The sequence below is a fragment of the Oncorhynchus masou genome, chromosome 29 (assembly GCF_036934945.1).
Source record: "Oncorhynchus masou masou isolate Uvic2021 chromosome 29, UVic_Omas_1.1, whole genome shotgun sequence".
NCBI classification, from domain to species: domain Eukaryota; kingdom Metazoa; phylum Chordata; class Actinopteri; order Salmoniformes; family Salmonidae; genus Oncorhynchus; species Oncorhynchus masou.
In genome coordinates this window covers 53,976,404-53,996,103 of record NC_088240.1, presented here as the reverse complement: position 1 = coordinate 53,996,103, position 19,700 = coordinate 53,976,404, and the positions used below count along the sequence as shown (strand labels likewise).

Here is a 19,700-nt window from a genome sequence, read left to right as displayed (position 1 = left end):
ACAACCTCCCCCATTCCCTCCCACAACATGTAATCAATTAACTGAAAAATGATATGAGCCTCTTAACTATTGCCAATGTTTTCACTGCTGTTGTCTTTTGGAGAGTCACGTGACGGTGGACCTTGGATCTCCCCCAAGCACACTGTCTGCTATATATCATATTTAGTTTTGTCTAGTCTCATCCCTTTCAAGCAAAGACAGGCCATTAAGAACACAGCAAACTGGCCAGTGTTAAGTAGTGTTGATTTTTCAGTGTAACATTTCTAGTGTTGATTCAGAAATGACATTATCTGTAAATGGTTCAATTAAAATAACCCCAGTGTTGGTGTAATAATTAGAGATTAACAACAACAAAAAACAGCCATCATTGTCATATTTCCCAGGATGCTCTATCGCAGTTTATTTCTTTATGGTTTGTTTCTATGTTTTTGCATGTGCATTGACTGTTTAATTATTCTTATGCTACTCAAATATAAATATCACACATTTTTCTACACCAATCCAATCTGTTACTTTGACGTATTGCCCCCATTAATGTAATGGTTGTTCTAGTTTAGATGCTTTAAGTCGTCTCATATTTCAGTTTTCCCAACCCTGGCAGTCATTATGAATACAGCTTGCGGGTAAATACAAATTACAAATGTTGAATATCCCCACTCAGGCTGGATTCCAATAGGAATTGCACATCACTTTGCAAGCCAGCATAGTGTGACTTGCAGGCCTGAAGTGACCTGTAAACCATACGTTTCAAGCCAGTGTACAGCGGAAGGGTAAAACTAGGCCCTCAAAATAAGGACTTGTGAAGTATGTATTGTCTTAAAGAATGTAATTTTAATGATAACATATTCACTTAGAATCTCACTTGGTGAAGGCCACAGGACTGAAAATGAATGAATGCAACAACAAACATGTCTCTGTCACTAACAAATACAATCATGGGTGGAAACTCTACATTTCACTCGAAAGGCAAGGCACAATAGGAAATATGCAAATAAGCCTTTACACTAAGGAAAGTGTTAATTTAACACTGGAAGTGTGGACCTGTATAAACACTGATTACACTTGCCTAGTTAAATAAAGGTCAAATAAAATTAAACATTTAAAAAATAACACTGGAGAATGTGCTGTGTAGGCATCACTAATATATGTTTTCTGGTGTTTGAAGCTGACTGCACTGAGGAGATATTGGTGAAGCTGAAGGTACATGTGATCAGATTGTCCAGACGTCCTCGTATCTCGTCTTCTGACGGGTTTGGAAAAGTGAAGTGTGTATCTGCAAGCATAGAGCAGTCACCCATTTCCTTTTCAGTGAAAGGGATAATGTCCTTATTATGGCTCCTAAATATAGCTTACTTACACTGTACTTTACTTACTCATCTTACTCCATCTGTCTCTCTCCTGCTCTCTCTCTATGTGGGACAATGAGACATGTGACCCATACTAGAGCTAAGTTACTTTATAGCTCCATTTCCATCCATGAAACTGGTCCATTCACTACTACCCTGCCCTTGTCTGATCAGTCAGTCAACATTTAAAGTGGTGTGGATGGGAGGCACGGAGTAATTCTGAAAGAGAATTTGATGAGCAGGCAAAGATATTCACAACACAAAAGCGTTAAAGTCTCTTTTTGGGTGGAGGCAAATCCCTCACACTCACCACCAGCTATTTCTGGCAGCGGTGGAGTAGTTCTCTCTGACCGGTGCCCAATGGGTCTGGTCTGGCAGGATCTGGCCAGGATTGTCCTCTGTAAGCAGGGAACCCAGCCTTCTAAAAGCTGCTGAATGGCTAGCGTCAGTTAAAAGAGATGCCCTCTCATGAAAATAAGCCTGAAGTCAGTTGCCTTGATGGGCAGACCATTGAGGCCAAGCCTGGATATTGAGCGTTGGGGGGTGGTTTAGGGAAATATTCTAACGCTAGTCAGGAACAATCAGAATCGAGATAGAGCAGACAGTTGAGCATTGTCGTCAACACAATTCAGTCACAGAACCCACAAACATTGTTACAAACAAGAAATTTGGTTTTCATTTTTTTTTAATGATGAAAACATCCTTTATCTTCGAAACAGGCATTAACAAGATCTGGAAGAAAATAAATGTAAGCTGAGAAATGATATTTTGCAAACTGATCACAGACTCCAAAGCGCTGCAACATGGTCTGATACAGTTATAAAAAATAACAATCATAAAAAAATACGAGGCAGGCTCTTTTTCTATTTTTGTTGGTTTGATGGATAAAGCCTGCATTAATAGGAGGTGACAAGTTGAAACAATGCATACAAGACAATGCAGCAACCCATAGTAGCCTGTGTGTTGCTTGCCAACTACATGGTAGACTGGTGCTGGCTTAACTGTTCTGAGACAATTTCACAGAGTGAGAAGAGATGGGAATACACACCGCCTGCACGATCCAGACCATATCATCAAAATGTACACAGTCAAAAAGAAAGATGTTAGAACAGAAAGTGTGAAATAGCAAAATAGGGAAAAAGGAGTACAGAATGATTTGAGTCGAGTGCATTTCTCTCTGTTCTCTTGACCACCCAGGTTACAGTCACACAGTGGTCACCGGAGTCATTTCTCATCCCCTTTGGAGTGCCTCCGCCCTGTAGAACTCTATTAGATGTCCATTCACTTTCTCCCTAAGGTGGCTGCATTACTGCTTGTACATTATGGGAGTGAGGGGAGAGGAGAGAGGACAAGAGTAGGATCTCATCAGTGGAGACAAAGAGAGTAGTTTCCTTAAGACGTCATAAAGAGTTGTGACATGACCCATTTGTACAGAAGCGGGAAGCCCAGGAATCCCACCCAAAGGGAAAACACTGTTTATTCTTCTCTAAAGATACACACTTTAGATTGGTATAGTGCACAACGATTTTGCTATTTTTAATAACACTGTCTCTCACCCCAAGACCTACAATATTGGTGATGAATCATCGTTCATTTTCCTCTTTGTGTCAAAAATCTATTCCTATGAGCTGAGGAACATTTTTCAGATGTTATGTTTGAGAGATGGCATCAGAGAAACTGAATTAGCATCAGACAGTATTTCCCCATGGGCTCGGACCTTACAGCGTAGCAGTTAGATCATGCAACCACTACCTAACCTAGCCTCATTTAAAAAAAAAAAAAAAAGGTTATTTACAGTAATACCATGGCAGCGCACCAACCCAGGAAACATTATCAAAGCTCATAAGGCATGCAAGGATATCTGTTCAGTCCCCCAGAGAAGAGGCCCCTTGACATAAGAGGTCAAGCCAAGCTAGGCTTAATAGACTACCTCCCTAAAGTTGTGCTGTGTGTACCAGGATCCCCCCCCCCCCTGCCTATTCTCTCTGCTTAGGTCATCTTAAGGTGGGAGAAAGAGGTATTACCACAGTATATCTGTCTGTATGTCGGTCTGTGGTGAAAGTAAGACAAACCCCTTCACCATCTGCACCCATCTCCCCAGCCCAGCTTCCTGCCTCTCGCATTTTACTTCTGTCCCTAGAGCGTCTGTCCCTCCCCCTACAGCTCAGTATCTGTACTTCGATATTAAAAACAACACGTTCTCAACCTTTCTCGCCATCGACAAAAGGCCGAACACTCATTCAACATTGGGCAAGCGGCGGATAAACATTTGACACAACATTTGCTGGTAGGTTTGAGCCCACCCAAAGCGAGCGCAATACACTGCAGACACAGCCCAGATAAGTTCAACCTCTTTGGCAGCTGCGTACTTCCCTGCTAGAGTGTTACAGCAAATAATGTCCCATCACAGGTGTCTCAGCAAATATCATACTAGAAGGCAGCACAGGAACACGCCGACTTGCCTCTTTGCCCTTTGATCCGTTCGATCTCTCTTTCCTTATGCATCTATTTCTTCCCGACACAGGTTTTTCATCCCCTCAGCCTGCTGTGAACTTGCTACAAAAAGGTGAATTAAAAGAGAAGCAGCCCAATACAATACCATGTGAAACTGAATATACAGTAATCCGTATGAAACTGAAAACTACAGGATGTTGCCTTTCTTTAACGCGGATATCTGAAAAGCTCACCAAAGCGGTCAACATGAACAACGACAAAACAACATTAAACCACCTCGGCACAAACTAATATTCCCGTGGAGTTTGTCTGAAAATGACTATGGGAGAGCAACAGCAAACAACGCTCTCATCTCTGTGGCTTCAACGCACCTATGGGGAGGTGCTGTTATTATTCATTGGAGCTGGAATGTTTAAAATATCTGCAAATGTTAACACAAGGTTCTGTATCAACCTGTCAAACTACTTTGTACAAAGTACAGTAACACCCCATCTCTCCCCCATCGACTAATACTCTGACTGCAAGGGGATATGTTGTTTTCTTCCAAAAAAAGATGATATCAACACGGACTGTATCAGGATTTGAATCGGGATTTTACGGTCACATTCACAAGCCTCTGGGGTGCTATTTTCTTGTGTGCCTGACGAAAACCAGACTGGATTTATTCACAAAACGATATGGCCTACTGCTCATTATTCCTCTGCCTATACTACTGATAGGCGTTAGGCACTTAAAACACGTTCACATATACAAATATAGATCGCATTATACATTTGTTTTCTTCCCCACCAAACGTGGGTATTAAAAACAATAAATGAAAAATCTTTGGTTTGTAAACACATCATGTTCATATCAATCATTACTAGTTAAGGTGTAGTTTCTGTCATTCCAAGCACGTGATGACATCTCACCTCACCAGAAATAAAGTTTTATGGTGCTCTAGTAACCCCTGTGTTACTGGGACATGGCCCAGCGCGCGTCAGGGTGCAAGCCGCACACCCCTCAAGAGAGCAAAGGGGCCTGCATCCTCCTCACGGCCAAGGATGCAGCTGGACAACACAGGACACAGATGCAGCCACATATTATGTTCCGTCTGTCGCTCAATTCCACAGCATTTTCAGTTCACAACAGAGTCAGTCAATCCAGGTCAGGGTCAATGAAAGTATTGTTGCGGCTTTCATTCTTGTCCATCGTTGTTTGCATTGTATTGGGCAAAACCCCATCCCATACTTCCCAAGCTTGGGTTATGTGTCAGACAGGGTGGCATTTTCACAGTAAACTGTCCTGCCATTGGTTTAAGATGGACCTCACAGGAGCTGAGACCCAGCTATTATTCCCCCCCCCTCACACTCTAACAGAACATAACAACACATTTAAATGCAATACAGGATGGTGGGGCATGGGGAAACCCTTTTCTCATTCATTCAACTGAAAAACACTTTACAGTGATAAATGAATCAGACTCTCCCCTCCCTCTCACTCCTTCCTCCACTAATGCTGTTTCAGTTGCAGGGTAGCCAGGTGGAGTAGGCATGCCGCTCGCAGTGGAACATGGGCTGTACCTGGGCTATGTAGTAGTTACTGAAGTTACCGTCTGCCACGTAGGCGGCTGGCTGGTAGTAGCAGGTGACGTTAGCCACGTTCGGGATGAAGTTCTGCTCGGCCAGCACGCGCACCGCCAGCATGGCGATCAGCCCCAGTGTCTGCCGCCTCTCATGTCCCATCAGGCACACCGTACTCTCGTTGACCACCCCATGCAGGGTCATCAAGTAGTCGTACTTGCGGTCTTCCAGGCCCACAAAGTGGTTTTGCAGGTAGGACTCCAGCTTGCGCTGCTGCTCGCTGATATCCGAGAAGTCGATGAAGAAGCGTGAGCACATGTAACGCTGCAGGGACTTCATCTCCGTCTCAGAGTCGGCGTGAAAGCCCCTTACCAGCAGGTGACAGTACTTGAGCAGGCCGCCACCCCGGATCTCCTCTGGGTTGCGGGTGCAGATCACCTTCTGGCGTAGGTGGTCGAGGGCAGCACCAAAGTCCCCAAACACACTCTCACCCACGATGGTGGGATGGAAGGTCTCGGCCATGGGGTTCTCAGAGCATTCATAGAATAGCAGCAGGGAGTCCAGCTTGATCTGGAAAGAGTCCACGCTAAACTCAAACTGCCGCCTCAGAGAGTCTACGAACTTGAGCTCCACGTTCTTGCCTCTGTTATTGGAGAGGGAGATGAGGCTCCAGTGGTCTGAATCATTGCACACCTTCACCATCTTCTGCACATAGGCTTCCTGTCAGACAGAAACACACGGGGAAAATACATCTTTAGCTCCAGTTGTCAATGGATAGAAATACTGTTTACATACTTTATAAAGGCACTTTGCTCAGTTAAAAGGAATAACTGTCAATGGGTTTTAAAAATACTGTATACATACAGTATAAAGGCTTTGGCGCCACTATGATCTTAAACAAATAACTGTCATGGATATAAATACTGTAGCCTACTCCTAATCTAAATCCAATTCAACTGATACATGCACTAAATCAAGAACAGGTAATCCTGCAAAGCTCCATATAAAGACATATTCGTGAAATTACAATGGCCCATATTTTCTGTGCATCTTTCTGTAGCCTACAATAAGGGGCAAACATTGGCCGCCCTTTCTATTGAACTTAGGTGGCCAAGGAGACGGGATCTGCTTTAAATGGGTTTACCGCAATCCTCTTAACTGAATACATTTATACTTATCAGTAAACGGGTCTTATTGCGTTTTCAAATCTCATGCACAATGATGTGCAAAAAAAGGGCAAAGGTGCGTAAAAGCCCAATTAGCCATATTCGTTAATGAAATTAATTTCTAAATAGCTATGTGATTTATTTCAATAAATGTTCCATGGAAAGTGTAGCCTACCTTTAAAGTCAATGGTGATATTTTTTGCTTATTCACCCCGTCAGGTAAGAAGTCCAGGAGACAGTCCAAAACGATATCCTTCACAATCTGAAAATCACTTTCCCCTTTCATATCCGCGCAAAAGATTAGGTCAAGGTCCTTGTAGCCCAGTCCGCTATCCTCATGAAGAACGTGGCTTGCAGCAGACCCGTTAAGCCGCACGTCCCGGACGTGGATATTCCTCTCCTCCATGCGACTACGCACCACTTTCACTATTTGTCGGGGTTTCATCTCCAAAGTGGGGAAGTTTCCCCGGCCGTGGATGGGAATGGTCTCCGTCAGGATGGCATCAAGGCGCTGCACTTGTTCCCAGCCGAGAACGCTGATATTGCTGCTTTCAACGTCAGCTATAATACTAGCACCAGTGCAGCTATTATCTTCTTCAGACATTGTGGAGAAAATTAAACGGCAATTGACTATGAAGTTTCTTTAGCGACAGGTCCGTATCCAAATGTGGATTTTACGCGCAGTGACAGTAGGCTATAGAGGGGCAATGTCAACTTCATCCACATCGGTATCTTCAGTCAGAGTACAGTATCTCCTCTATATTATACTGTAACATAAATCAAATCAAGGCGAAATAGGCTAGGCTACTCAATGCGCAGTAAAGAAATGACAGCTGCGTACTCCGGTTGAATCGCGCGTATTTTGTCGTGAGATAAGGGAGGACAGTGAATAAAATGTTCTCTCAAAGATAGTCGTCACTTCTGCCTTTTTCTTTTCTTTAAAGGGCGTGAAACGTTTCCTCATCGGCTATCACTCAGTGTATCCGAGCTGTGCGCATCGCTGTCTTTGGTGCTCGTTGGTATACCAGGAGTTCTGTGTTCGGGCTGTGACTCCATCGCCTAAGGCCCGCCTATGATTTATTGAATTTGCATGAATACGCAGTTCTGCAGTGACCAGCCCTCTGTGGAATCCCCGTGGATTGTGACGCGCAACTTCTAAATATTTGGTTCCCTTTTCTTCTCAAATAAATTCTTAAAGCCTTCCATGTCACGTGAAACGGATGTGGTTTAGTTTGGCTACTTTTGTTTTCCATCAAAGTTAACCGTTACCTATCCATTGTGCTTGGCTTGTGGGCGTTGCTTCTCGCTGAAAGGCAGGTACAGTTTTAGGAATGTCACATGATATGTACAACCCCTTATCATTTGAACGAAGATAAGTTTGAGCGACGTCAACAGCCTGGGGTTTGATCCCAGGTTTTGCGAACAACTGGCCCAGCGCCGTCCGCGGTAGGGGAGCGTTTGGCTGATGGGGCTTGCCTTGGCTCCTTCCGACACATTGGTGCGGCTAACATCCGGTTTAAGCGAGCAGTGTTGAGCAGAGGTAGGCGGCCAGGAGGGTCATGTTTTCGGAGGACACATGACTCGACCTTCACCTCTCCCGATCCCATTGAGTAGTTGCAGAGATGAGCCAAGGGACCAAATTCCGGGAGAAAAAATATATACTATTGTGACCATACCATCGGCCTGGTTAGTACTGGGACCGGAAACCACCTGGGAATACCAGGTGCCATAAACATAAAAAATAAAGTTACAGCGAAATCTGTGCTCACCAATAGCAAATCGGACTTCTTACTACAGCCGCACTATAACGGCGTTGGCAAAAAGGTGCCGGTTTTCAGGTATACAGAATTTAACCTAATTTGAGGGACACCGCACAGGCGTCTTTCTACGCTTGCTATGTTACTACAGCCGTGACCATATTGATATAGGTAATTTATATACACAAACAAAACTGTAATTTTCTATAGTCTCTTGTGAAATGCAAGCACCGTTAATTAAAAATATAATAGACTAATGTGTCCTCCTTTGAGTTGAAATGACATTATTTTAAGTCGTAATTTATAGGAGATGTAAGGTTCACTATAAAGAGTTGTTATTTTGACTTGCAGGATTTCATAGACCATACAGAAATTGTGGAGCAAAAGCCTACTTTGAGTTGACATTGCCATACCGCCCTCTATGGGAAAGAGGAAAAAGTTGGAGTACAATCCCAACCAAAAAATATCCAGCAACAACATATTGTGAGCAGTGGTGTAAAGTACTTAAGTAAAAATACTTTAAAATACTACTTAAGTAGTTTCTGTACTTTACTATTTATATTTTTGCCAACCTTCCCTTTTTACTTCACTACGTTCCTAAAGAAAATAATGTACTTTTTACTCCATACATTTTCCCTGACACCCAAAGGTACTCAATACATTTTGACAGGAAGATGGTATAATTCACACACTTACCAAGAGAACATCCCTGGTCATCCCTACTGCCTCTGATCTGGCGGACTCACTAAACACAAGTGTGTGTGCCCCTGGCTATCCTTAAAAAAAAATACCAAGGATTTTGAAATGGTTTTTACTTTTCATACTTAAGTACATTTAAGCAATTACATTTACTTTGGATACTTACGTATATTTACAACCAAATCATTTTTTACTTTTACTCAAGTAGTATTTTACTGCGTGACTTTTTCTTGAGTCATTTACTATTAAGGTATCTTTACTTTTACTCAAGTATGATGATTGAGTACTTTTTCCACCACTGATTGTGAGTCATAATGTAGAATGACACTTCCTACAGTTTGTCTATTTTAGAGCGTTCCAGTTTTCCTATACTGATATTTACTTGCTGTGTTGAGCAAACGTCATATACATATGCCACGTACAGCAAATGTTTTCTCTTAAGGTGACTTGCAGTACAGTGAGCGCATACATTTTTAGTATGTGATCCCTGCATGAACCCATGATATGGCGTTCCTAGAACCACACAGGACCAACACATACCTAATTATGGTTTCCCTAATGCCATTTCCTAAACTCTCACCTCTAAAGAACACTCTCTTTCCTAAATACAGTTCCTAACCACCAACACTATGGTTGTTTCTATCAAACAGTAGAAGTCGTGACCTGATTTAGTGCCTGGTTAAGCTGAATCTGATCTCAGCCCACATGAAAAAAATACTATAGTATACTATGGTATAAATACTATAGTATTCACTGTAGTGTTTTGTGGACTTTACTGTAGTATTCACTGTAGTGTTTTGCGATGGCAAAAAAGACTACAGTGAATACTGTAGTATTTACTATAGTATTTACAGTTAAGTATAGTGTTACGTTCTGACCTTAGTTCCTTTGTTTTGTCTTTATTTTAGTATGGCCAGGGCGTGAGTTGGGGTGGGCAGTCTGTTTGTTTTTATATGTTGGTTTCTGTGTTCGGCCTAGTATGGTTCCCAATCAGAGGCAGGTGTCGTTAGTTGTCTCTGATTGAGAATCATACTGAGGTAGCCTTTTTCCACCTGTCTTTGTGTATGTCGACAGACAGGACTGTTTCGGTTTTTTGTATTTCAGTGTTCAGTTTGATTCATTAAATATTACATCATGAACACTTACCACACTGCAAATTGGTCCTCCGATCCTTCTCGCTACTCCTCCTCAGAAGAGGAGGACGAGATCCGTTACATATAGTATCAATACTGAAGTAAAATAGAACTGTAGTATATACTATAGTAATTAATGATTTTTTTTGCGGACTATAGTATACTGTAGGATTTACTGTAGTGTTTTTGCAGACGTCACTGTAGAATTTACAATAGTGTTTTTGTTTTATTATCTTTGACATAGAAGCGGAGGCTTTCTCCTTCAGGAAACCTACTGGAGAAATACTGAAAGAGCACATTTTCCTTAACCTGTAGGTAGGTAGGTCTGGGTTCTGAACGGATAGTTCAGAGCTTCCTGTTCTTTTCTATAACCTGTACGGAACACAATATGTGATCTATACTTAGCATGTAGGTTTCTCACTAATGTGTGGCACAAATTGTAATGTGGGAGTGGGGAATGGGCAGAGTAGACACAAATTAAATACTGTAGTATTTACTATAGTTAAAACGTGTAGTGTTTTTGCGGACATTACTGTAGTATTTACTACAGTCTTTTTTGCGGATGAGACTGTAGTATTTACTATAGTATTCTACAACATTCTATTGTAAGTACTATACATGATTGAGGGATAATACAGTGTGTAGTATAGTATTCTACAGTTTACTATAGAATTCTATAGTAAGTACTTTAATATTCTATAGTAAACTGTATTATTTTTTTATGTGGGAGGCGTCTTACCAATGTGGAGGTGATTTTAGCCTAGCGACTCTGGAAGGCCTGATTAGCTCAGTGGTCTTGTGAATGCGAAGGGGATGTGACCAGCCCTGAAATATCTGACAATCTGAGTTTAATCCCTGTATGCAACAATGCATTTCTCTCTTCTTGGCCAATATACCAACTGGCCTGGGCTAACTAGTGTTGTGAATGTGTGTTGTGGACATTAGCGGTCTCGGTTGTCTTGAATCCCTTTTTCCCCTCCCATCATCATACCCCCTGGGCTTAATGCTCTCTGCTGAAGTGTGAGCAAAACAGCAGACACAACTCTAATGTCAGTGTCTGACTGAACTTCCATGTCACAGTGCAGCACAGCATGGCAGCTAGCATCAGAGAAACAGAGTACAGACGCTCATCTCCATCAAACATCAGAGGGAAACCAGCCAAAGCCAAACACACTTTGCTGTGCCATGTTCATGGCCGGTTGGGGAGGGGCAGCTGTCAGGTCATCTATCAGGCAGTGCAGCCACCCAGCCCTGTAAACTCAGATTATCCCATTTACTCTTAGCCTACAGCAGAGCAGAGGTCCCAGAGCCTACCTGCACACTCACTCATCACAACAGGGGGTCGAGGCAGTCACATTCACATAGATCACTGATAATTTACAATCACACCCGCTCCGACATTGCTCGTCCAAATATTTATATCTTCTTAATTCCATTCCTTTACTTTAGATGTGTGTATTGTTCTAGTCAATGCTATCCTATTAAACTATTGCTGTATATATACACTATTCTATCCTATACATTCTACAGATAGAATATTTAGTATATCCACATACTGTCCATAATGTCTATACATCCCAACCCATATTTATACTCCTGACTCCGACATTGCTCGTCCTAATAGTTCTACATTTCTTAATTCCATCCTTTAACTTTTAGATCTGTGTGTATTGTTGTGAATTGTTAGATATTACTTCACTGTTGGAGCTAGAAACATAAGCATTTCGCTACACGTGTGACCAATACAAATGTATTTGATTTTGATTTGATGCATTATAGACTTAGATCAGATACATTCACAGCCATACTTTCATATGTAGCCATATGCATATTATTCAAATCATGCATCTCATTCACGCTACTGGCTTATACTGGAATAGCTTTTGATTGGTGGACGGTCCAATGAGAGATCACAAGTCTCTCAAACAATAACTCACATCTGGAAATGTATGTGAGGAGTCAATCTTTTTCCTGGGTGTGGAGGTATGGGTTGGCCTTCGTTCAAGAGCTCTGTGCACCAGCCATCTCCACTCCAGCCAAATCAGAGCGGTTGCCATAGAGACAGTAGGTGTATATTCCTCTACAATTTTTGACAGGGGCTGCATAGGGGCGGGGGAGGGATATGCAAAAATTGTTGCATGGACAATCCTGAATTTTCTATCATTACAGATGGCTTTATCTTCAGAGATGCCATAATCAGTGAGTGCTTTGAAAAGCAGTAGCGGTGTGTGGGTAAAATCACTGGGGAAGCCAAGCCAGGGGAAAAAAATGCCATATTACAACTTATGTGTTAATTGTGATAATTATGCGATAAGTGTGTTGTCTGCTCTATAACATGTTAGTTCATATGCCTTGCCACCGTGATATATAGGCATAAAGGCCAAGACAATACGAAGACAAAGCAGCAGAATAAATTCAACCACGCCTTTGTTTCATCACAAAACCGGAGAGCAACATCTGTCCACAAACCATATTGCATGTAACAAACAGTTACATGACCTACATCATGGTCAATCAAGTTAATGTTTCAGACATTTTTGGACTACTAAACAACTATTGATTTAGAACCACAGAGAGATACCGCAAGTCGCAAAGAAAACAGGAGATGCCTCCACTATTAATTCCACCACCATTTCAACTTCCACATCATCAAATCACCTATGATTAGTCTAATACAGTGACAATTAAAAGATACCAAAAACGATTTAGTCCATTCAACGTAAACTAAATATGATGTGGCTGTCCATGGTACTGATTTCTGTGTGTGTGCGTACAAGTACAAAAAAACATGTTGACTCAGCCTACTTGTAGAGAAACGCCAATGCCTCTCTTTCATGTCACCGAAACGGTCTTTGACTTTATCATACAGTAGGCTACACATGTTAGGTTTTTGTTGTCCTGGCTAAAATGCTTGTTCGCTAGCTTAACTTCCTTTAATGGGCAATGATGATCCAGCTAATTTACATTAGCCCACTACATCTAGCTACATAATGAACTTCCATCCTTTTTTGGCCAGGGACACGCAAACTGTATGAATTTGTTGTTGGATAAACCATTTATAAACCATTTATCACCTTCATAATCATTGGCCAGTACAGAGAATTAAGTAAAACCACATGTCCAAATCCCTATCTCCATCCATGGCTAATTTAGGAAAGGACAATTTTAGCTAGCTAGACACCGGAGGAGAACAACACAACGAGATGCAACAATTAAAGTTCTCTCTGTCAATGTCATTTGGCTGTTGTTGTGATGTGATTGGTGTGAAGCCAAATCCAAACTGGTTTCCATTTACACTTTTTTTGGGGTGCATCAGGACCATTCACAGTTGAGCTGAGTCAGTTTAGCTCAATGCTTATTGACTATTATTTTATAATGTTTTTGTCAAGGGAGGCCAAATGCACGCTGGCTTCCCTTGCATTCAATGCTACGGGCAGCAACAGTATCATACTCTTTTTGACCAGTAAGCATCAGATGGGCTGTCAGACAGAGGGGTGCTGTTTTGCTCGCTCGGATGCTTTCTTCAGTGAGATACAGTAAATTCAGTCTCTTGCAAATTGAAGGAAAATTCTGAAACAGAGAGATGAAAGAAATTATTTATGCATCTTTTTTTGTTGGTACATTTTTGGGGGAAGCCTGGCTTCCCTTGCCATCCATGAAGGCACGCCGCTGTTCAAAAGACTTCATCTCAATGCACCACGGAAGGACCTGACATCTGAAAAGATCACAACTGTGACTGTTGGCTCTCTCCCTCGTAAAACCGATCTTTTACAGTTACAGAGAGCCTGCCTCCAGGGTCCATAAAAAACGATCTGGACGGTTCGGTCCAATAAACTAAGGAGAGAAGCTGGTGTTTTCACTGTGCCAACCAGCTGACAGGAACCATTGGATCGAAGCACTGTGAAGAGTCGCATCCCCTCGGACTGCCACGTCATCTCCCCTTCGAGCTCATCTTTAGAGTTAGAGACGGTCGGGGGACTTAGAATCTAATGTCTTAGTCACTATTCTTCACTCGTCTGCGTCGTCCACATCCAACAACAACTACAGAAGGCCATTGACGTCCGAAACATGTTTTGAAAACAAAATACAATGGCTAACTAAACACGTTCTTAATTGTGAGCGAGAGTCCCTTTAGTCGAGCAGGACAGCTCGCTAGCTAATTCCTCAGATCATATGGAGAGGAGCGACACATGAACACATTACGCTAATGAGTTGGATAGAGGAGCAGGGCTCAAATTTTGGCGATGCGGTTCCGGGGAGAGTGCACTCGTGTGTTTTCTCGTTCGACCTATTTTAATGTGCTGGATGAGATGCATGGGTTGTGGTGTCAGTATGTGGATTACCCAGAGGGCCATGGAGGTCCAGGGTCCTCTAGCGGCATGATGAGAATTTCTATCTCATTAAGATCATTCGAGCCGGTCTGACCTCTCTCATCTGACCTCACTTTAACAGGAGGGGATGGAACCTCCGGTTATTATGCTCTAACACGAGTGAAGGAGTACCAAGGCACTGATTAGATGGGAGTGGGGATTTAGGCCTATAGCAAATGCAAAAATATTGGTTCATACACATACGTTGTCACAATCGCTCTAGAACGTTCTACAGATGCCAAACTATGATATCTGGAATAGGTCATAGAGATGGAAAAGTTTTATTTCATGTGGTTTAACACCTTTCCTTCACTAAATCTGTGGTCTTCACCCCCTTTCCATGCCACGTTATTCTATCGTTCTACATTTCTAAGCAATTGATTAGTGGAGGCAAGTGTGAAGAAAAAAAAAAGTAATTTCATAAGGTTGACCACTCCTTTTCGGCAGCATGCATTTTTATCTCCTCTCGTTGCCTGTGAAGTTGTGTGGAAACCACTGACAAACATCTAGGCTAGCTGACGTTTGAGAAGTGAATAACATGAACTACCTTAGATTATATATTTTTGTGTAGAGCTCTTGTAGTGAGACCATTTCTTGCACGTTATCTGCATGTACAACTGATGGTGATGCAAGATGCATTTTTCAAAGTTGCGAAGTACATTATCTTAGAAGTTGCGTGGGCAATGCATTTTGTGGGGATAAAGAGCTTACGGTTTGTTCTGTAGCACTTTACTTAAAGCCTGCAGGTATAATGAGGCGGTTATAACGCAGCCTAAGACATGTCACACGCATGCATGAGTCCTTAATAACGCCTTCTCATAATGATTGACGAAATACCATGCATTTTGAGTCAAATAAATATTTCCCACATAATTGTACTATACATCTTAGAATGAGCCATTATGAAAGCCTATACGTGTATAACACTTCCTGAAGACTTATACCTGCACTTCTGCAGGGTTTTAAGTCATCTGTGTCCTCCCCTCTCGTTCCTCTCAAATGCCGTTGAAATCTTCTCCAACTCCTCCATCTCCCCCTTCCCCCTGCCTAAGATAACTGGAATTCCAGGTGGGTCACATTAGTTTGTCCTGCCGGAGTGATATTCCCGGTGCTGACGGCACAGTTAGTTTTGGGTGTGGATCAGAAGCTGCCGGATGGAATGGGATTTCCAGCTTTTCTCAGTCAACGTCTTTTGACTCCTAGCGAGATAGGGTCTTGGCAACTAATAAAGCAGCAGTTGCTTTAATATGCGTGTTTCCTACTGCACCCTTCTCCAGCGTGCATGTAACCATGTGTGAGTCTGCATGCCTGCATCTACAGTTGAAGTCGGAAGTTTGCATACACCTCAGCCAAGGACATTTAAACGGAGTTTTCCACAATTCCTGACATTTTAATCCTTGTACAAATTCCTTGTCTTAGGATCACCACTTTATATTAAGAATGTAAAAATTTCAGAATAATAGTAGAGATAATTATTTTTTATTTCAGCTTTTATTTCTCTCATCACATTCCCAGTGGGTCAGAAGTTTACATACACTCAATTAGTATTTGGTAGCATTGCCTTTAAATTGTTTAACTTGGGTCAAACGTTTCGGGTAGCCTTCCACAAGCTTCCCACAATAAGTTGGGTGAATTTTGGCCCATTCCTCCTGACAGAGCTGGTGTAACTGAGTCAGGTTTGTAGGCCTCCTTGCTCCCACATACTTTTTCAGTTCTGCCCATAAATTTTCTATGGGATTGAGGTCAGGGCTTTGTGATGGCCACTCCAATACCTTGACTTTGTTGTCCGTAAGCCATTTTGCCACAACTTTGGAAGTATGCTTGGGGTCATTGTCCATTTGGAAGACCCATTTGCAACCAAGCTTTAACTTCCTGACTGATGTCTTGAGATGTTGCTTCAATATATCCACATAATTTTCCTCATGATGCCATCTATTTTGTGAATTGCAGCAGTCCCTCCTGCAGCAAAGCACCCCCACAACATGATGCTGCCACCCCCGTGCTTCAAGGTTGGGATGGTATTCTTCGGCTTGCAAGCATCCCCCCTTTCCTCAAAACATAACAAGGGTCATTATGGCCAAACAGTTTCATCAGACCAGAGGACATTTATCCAAAAAGTATGATTTTTGTCCCCATGTGCAGTTGCAAATTGTAGTCTGGCATTTTTATGGCGGTTTTGGAGCAGTGGCATCTTCCTTGCTGAGTGGCCTATCAGGTTATGTCAATATAGGACTCGTTTTACTGTGGATATAGATACTTTTGTACCTGTTTCCTCCAGCGTCTTCACAAGGTCCTTTGCTGTTGTTCTGAAATTGATTTTCACTTTTCGCACCAAAGTACGTTCATCTCTAGGAGACAAAACACATCTCCTTCCTGAGCGGTATGACGGCTGCGTGGTCCCATAGTATTGTTTGTACAGATGAACGTGGTACCTTCAGGCGTTTGGAAATTGCTCCCAAGGATGAACCAGACTTGTGGAGGTCTACAAAAAAATAAATTCTGAGGTGTTGGCAAATTTTTTGGATTTTCCCATGATGTCAAGCAAAGAGGCACAGCGTTTGAAGGTAGGCCTTCAAATACAGCCACAAGTACACCTCCAATTGACTCAAATGATGTCAATTAGCCTCAGAAGCTTCTTAAACCATGACATCAATTTTCTGGAGTTTTCCAAGCTGTTTAAAGGCACAGTCAACTTGTGTGTGTAAACTTCTGATCCACTGGAATTGTAATACAGTGAATTATAAGTGAAATAATCTGTCTTAACAATTGTTGGAAAAATGACTTGTGTCATGCACAAAGTAGATGTCCTAACCGACTTGCCAAAACTATAGTTTGTTAACAAGAAATGTGGTTGTGGTTGAAAAACAAGTTTTAATGACTCCAACCTAAGTGTATGTAAACTTCCGACTTCAACTGTATGTGTGCTTATGTATGTGTGCGCACATTCACACGTGTGTGTATGGCCATGGTGAGACTGATCTGGGTTTCTTTTGTCAGGGCCATGCTGGGGGTAACAGTAGGGGTCGTTTTTCAGGGGGACATAGAGAGGCTCATCTCTGTCCTAGTGGAGGTCTCATAGGCCTGATTATGGGCCGTTTGTGATCTGACAGCAAGGGTGTCCAGTGACACCGGAGAAGGAAAGCACACCGCTAGCTGCTAAAGCATTTTAGGGATGGGCGTAGCAGACCCTCTTTGATCTGACCGGTGTGCTGTGCTGCGTGGGTTCACCCTCCACCCTCCCTGTGTTGTGTTGGCTGGCTTACATTCTCTTGTCCAACCGTACGCCATCAACCATCACTAGACCTCTGCCCCAACACCTGCACCTCTGGCCCAGCTAGGCCAATATAGCAAAGCCTCCAAACTTCGGTGTATTTCAGGAGTTTCCTAATCTCTTACATTTTAATTGAGCTGTTAATTCAAGAACGTCGTGGGTAGGAAGTGATAGGCGTTTTGCTCCTCACAAAGGTAGTGGACAAAGACTGGATACAAAAACCTACAACTGACCAAAGAATGTCATGTCAACCCTTGGTTTGTCCGCCGCCGAGCAACAGAAACTAAAAAAGGTATATTTTCTGCAGCCTGGCTGTCCAGCCAAGTCGCCAGTAGGACGGGATGTTAGGTCTGGTCCAGGTAGCACGTGGCTTTAGCCCATCATAAATCACCAACCTCATTGAGCGTCAAAGACCCGACAGCAGCCAAGATGGCAGGACGGCACGTTCTGTGCGGGCTTGTCTTGGGAACAGACCTTAATGGTCTAAAGCAGCCAGCTGAGCTGATGTTTGTGGAGCAGTCAAGTAATCAATGCTTAACTGGCTCCATGACCGCTAAGTGGAATTGGGACTGCTGGCCGAGGCTCTAACCACTCTCTACGGCTACGAAGAGAGATTATAAACTGCTGGAAGGGACTTTAGCCAATGGACAGGTGAGGACTGTAGGGTATGAATAACTCTGACAAGTCACAACTTATGATGCTCTTGGACAGTCTCGGACTGTCAAGACACTCTCTAGAGTGTGAACGTGATATGTCACAGAGTCAGAGGTAAAACAGAATTGTATTCTTGTTAGACACTTAGTCTCAACAGTGATTTAAGCATATACCTATTGAGGGCCAACAGTCAAAGGCCACCCTAATTAGGGACAGAGACAAAAGTACAGACTAACTCAGTCCAGTCGCACAGCCCACTTGACTTACTAGTATCATTAGTGCATTATAGGATGTTCTGTGTTGAGTTCTATTAGAAAATCATTTTTATTGACCTGCTGCTTTTGAGTCTGGTGTGGCCAGAAATGATGTGCTCTCACTCTGAACCCAGAAGCATGGCTTGCTGTAGGTGTGAACACTTGTGAAATATAGTTGATCAATAGTGATGCGAGACAAGGCTGTATACCTCCTCCTATTCTACTCGTCACCTTACCCTCATGTCCATTCATTTCCAAAATGAGGATCCCAGTGTCACACAATGAGGTAGGGCTGAAATTAATAATAAGATGAAGACGATGACTGACTTCACAGTTGCTACCAAGCCTCAAATTCTGCTCTAAAACAGAGGGATGATGATTAAGGTCTCATTCAACTGAGTGAAAGGTGGGTGGGGGTGTAGCTTGGCCTTGGCCTGGTATGTTCCATCCCCGGGTTGGATCGGAGTTCCATATCACAGACTGGGAATGTGGGATGGAAGGAGATGCTATACGTTCCACGGAATACCATGTTCCCCTTTTTCCATAGATTTATTAATCCTGAGGTACGGTATCTCCTCTCTGGTTGGCCTGGAGGGTGACCGACGGTACTATGAGTTTCCCATCTGCAGGATGGAGCAGAAACGGACAGAAATGCTGTCTGTCCCTCCACGGGAGGAATATGCTCCCAGAAAGTCTGGCTGTCACGCTCATCAAGGTCATATTTATGAGAGCACAAGGTAGCAGAACGTTGTGCATCAGAAAACAAAACTAGTGTTTCTTATTGAACAAGTGTAGATAGTATCTCCCAGTTTCCTTCTGTTTTTTAGCCTCGAGAAAACACAGGGAGAGAGGGAGAGACATTTTACTCAAACTGTTGGACCACCTATCCACTGGTTGTTAGGAACTGACTAGAGCATTATTCAGTCATGAGGCCTCAAAGCCAAACAAACTGCATACTATTAAAATATGCTATAGATGGAAGGAAAGTAGTGTAGAAACCTACCAAAAACAAAACAAATTTAACAAATTCAACC

The 19,700-nt window shown here is 42.6% G+C and overlaps 1 protein-coding gene and 1 non-coding gene across 2 annotated transcripts; both read right to left on the bottom strand.

Annotated features, from left to right (window-relative positions):
* Window positions 1-2,150: 2,150 nt before the first annotated feature.
* On the bottom strand, window positions 2,151-7,700 carry LOC135520012 (terminal nucleotidyltransferase 5A-like). Its single transcript, XM_064945318.1, has 2 exons — window positions 6,704-7,700; window positions 2,151-6,082 (listed from the first exon to the last, which is right to left on the bottom strand). Exons 1-2 carry the CDS (start codon window positions 7,130-7,132, stop codon window positions 5,303-5,305), a joined length of 1,209 nt encoding a protein of 402 aa, XP_064801390.1. The 5' UTR covers window positions 7,133-7,700; the 3' UTR covers window positions 2,151-5,302.
* A 2,665-nt stretch (window positions 7,701-10,365) lies between these two features.
* LOC135521433 (U7 small nuclear RNA) lies at window positions 10,366-10,418 on the bottom strand. Its single transcript, XR_010452569.1, has one exon. It is a non-coding gene; the product is annotated as a U7 small nuclear RNA (small nuclear RNA).
* Window positions 10,419-19,700: the final 9,282 nt, after the last annotated feature.

Bases quoted from the DNA above. Each gene is read 5' to 3' on its own strand.
- LOC135520012 (XM_064945318.1), bottom strand. From the start codon at position 7,132: ATGTCTGAAGAAGATAATAGCTGCACTGGTGCTAGTATTATAGCTGAC. The intron at 6,083-6,703 runs GTAGGCTACACT...TCTGTCTGACAG, and splicing joins TATCACCATTGACTTTAAAG to GAAGCCTATGTGCAGAAGAT.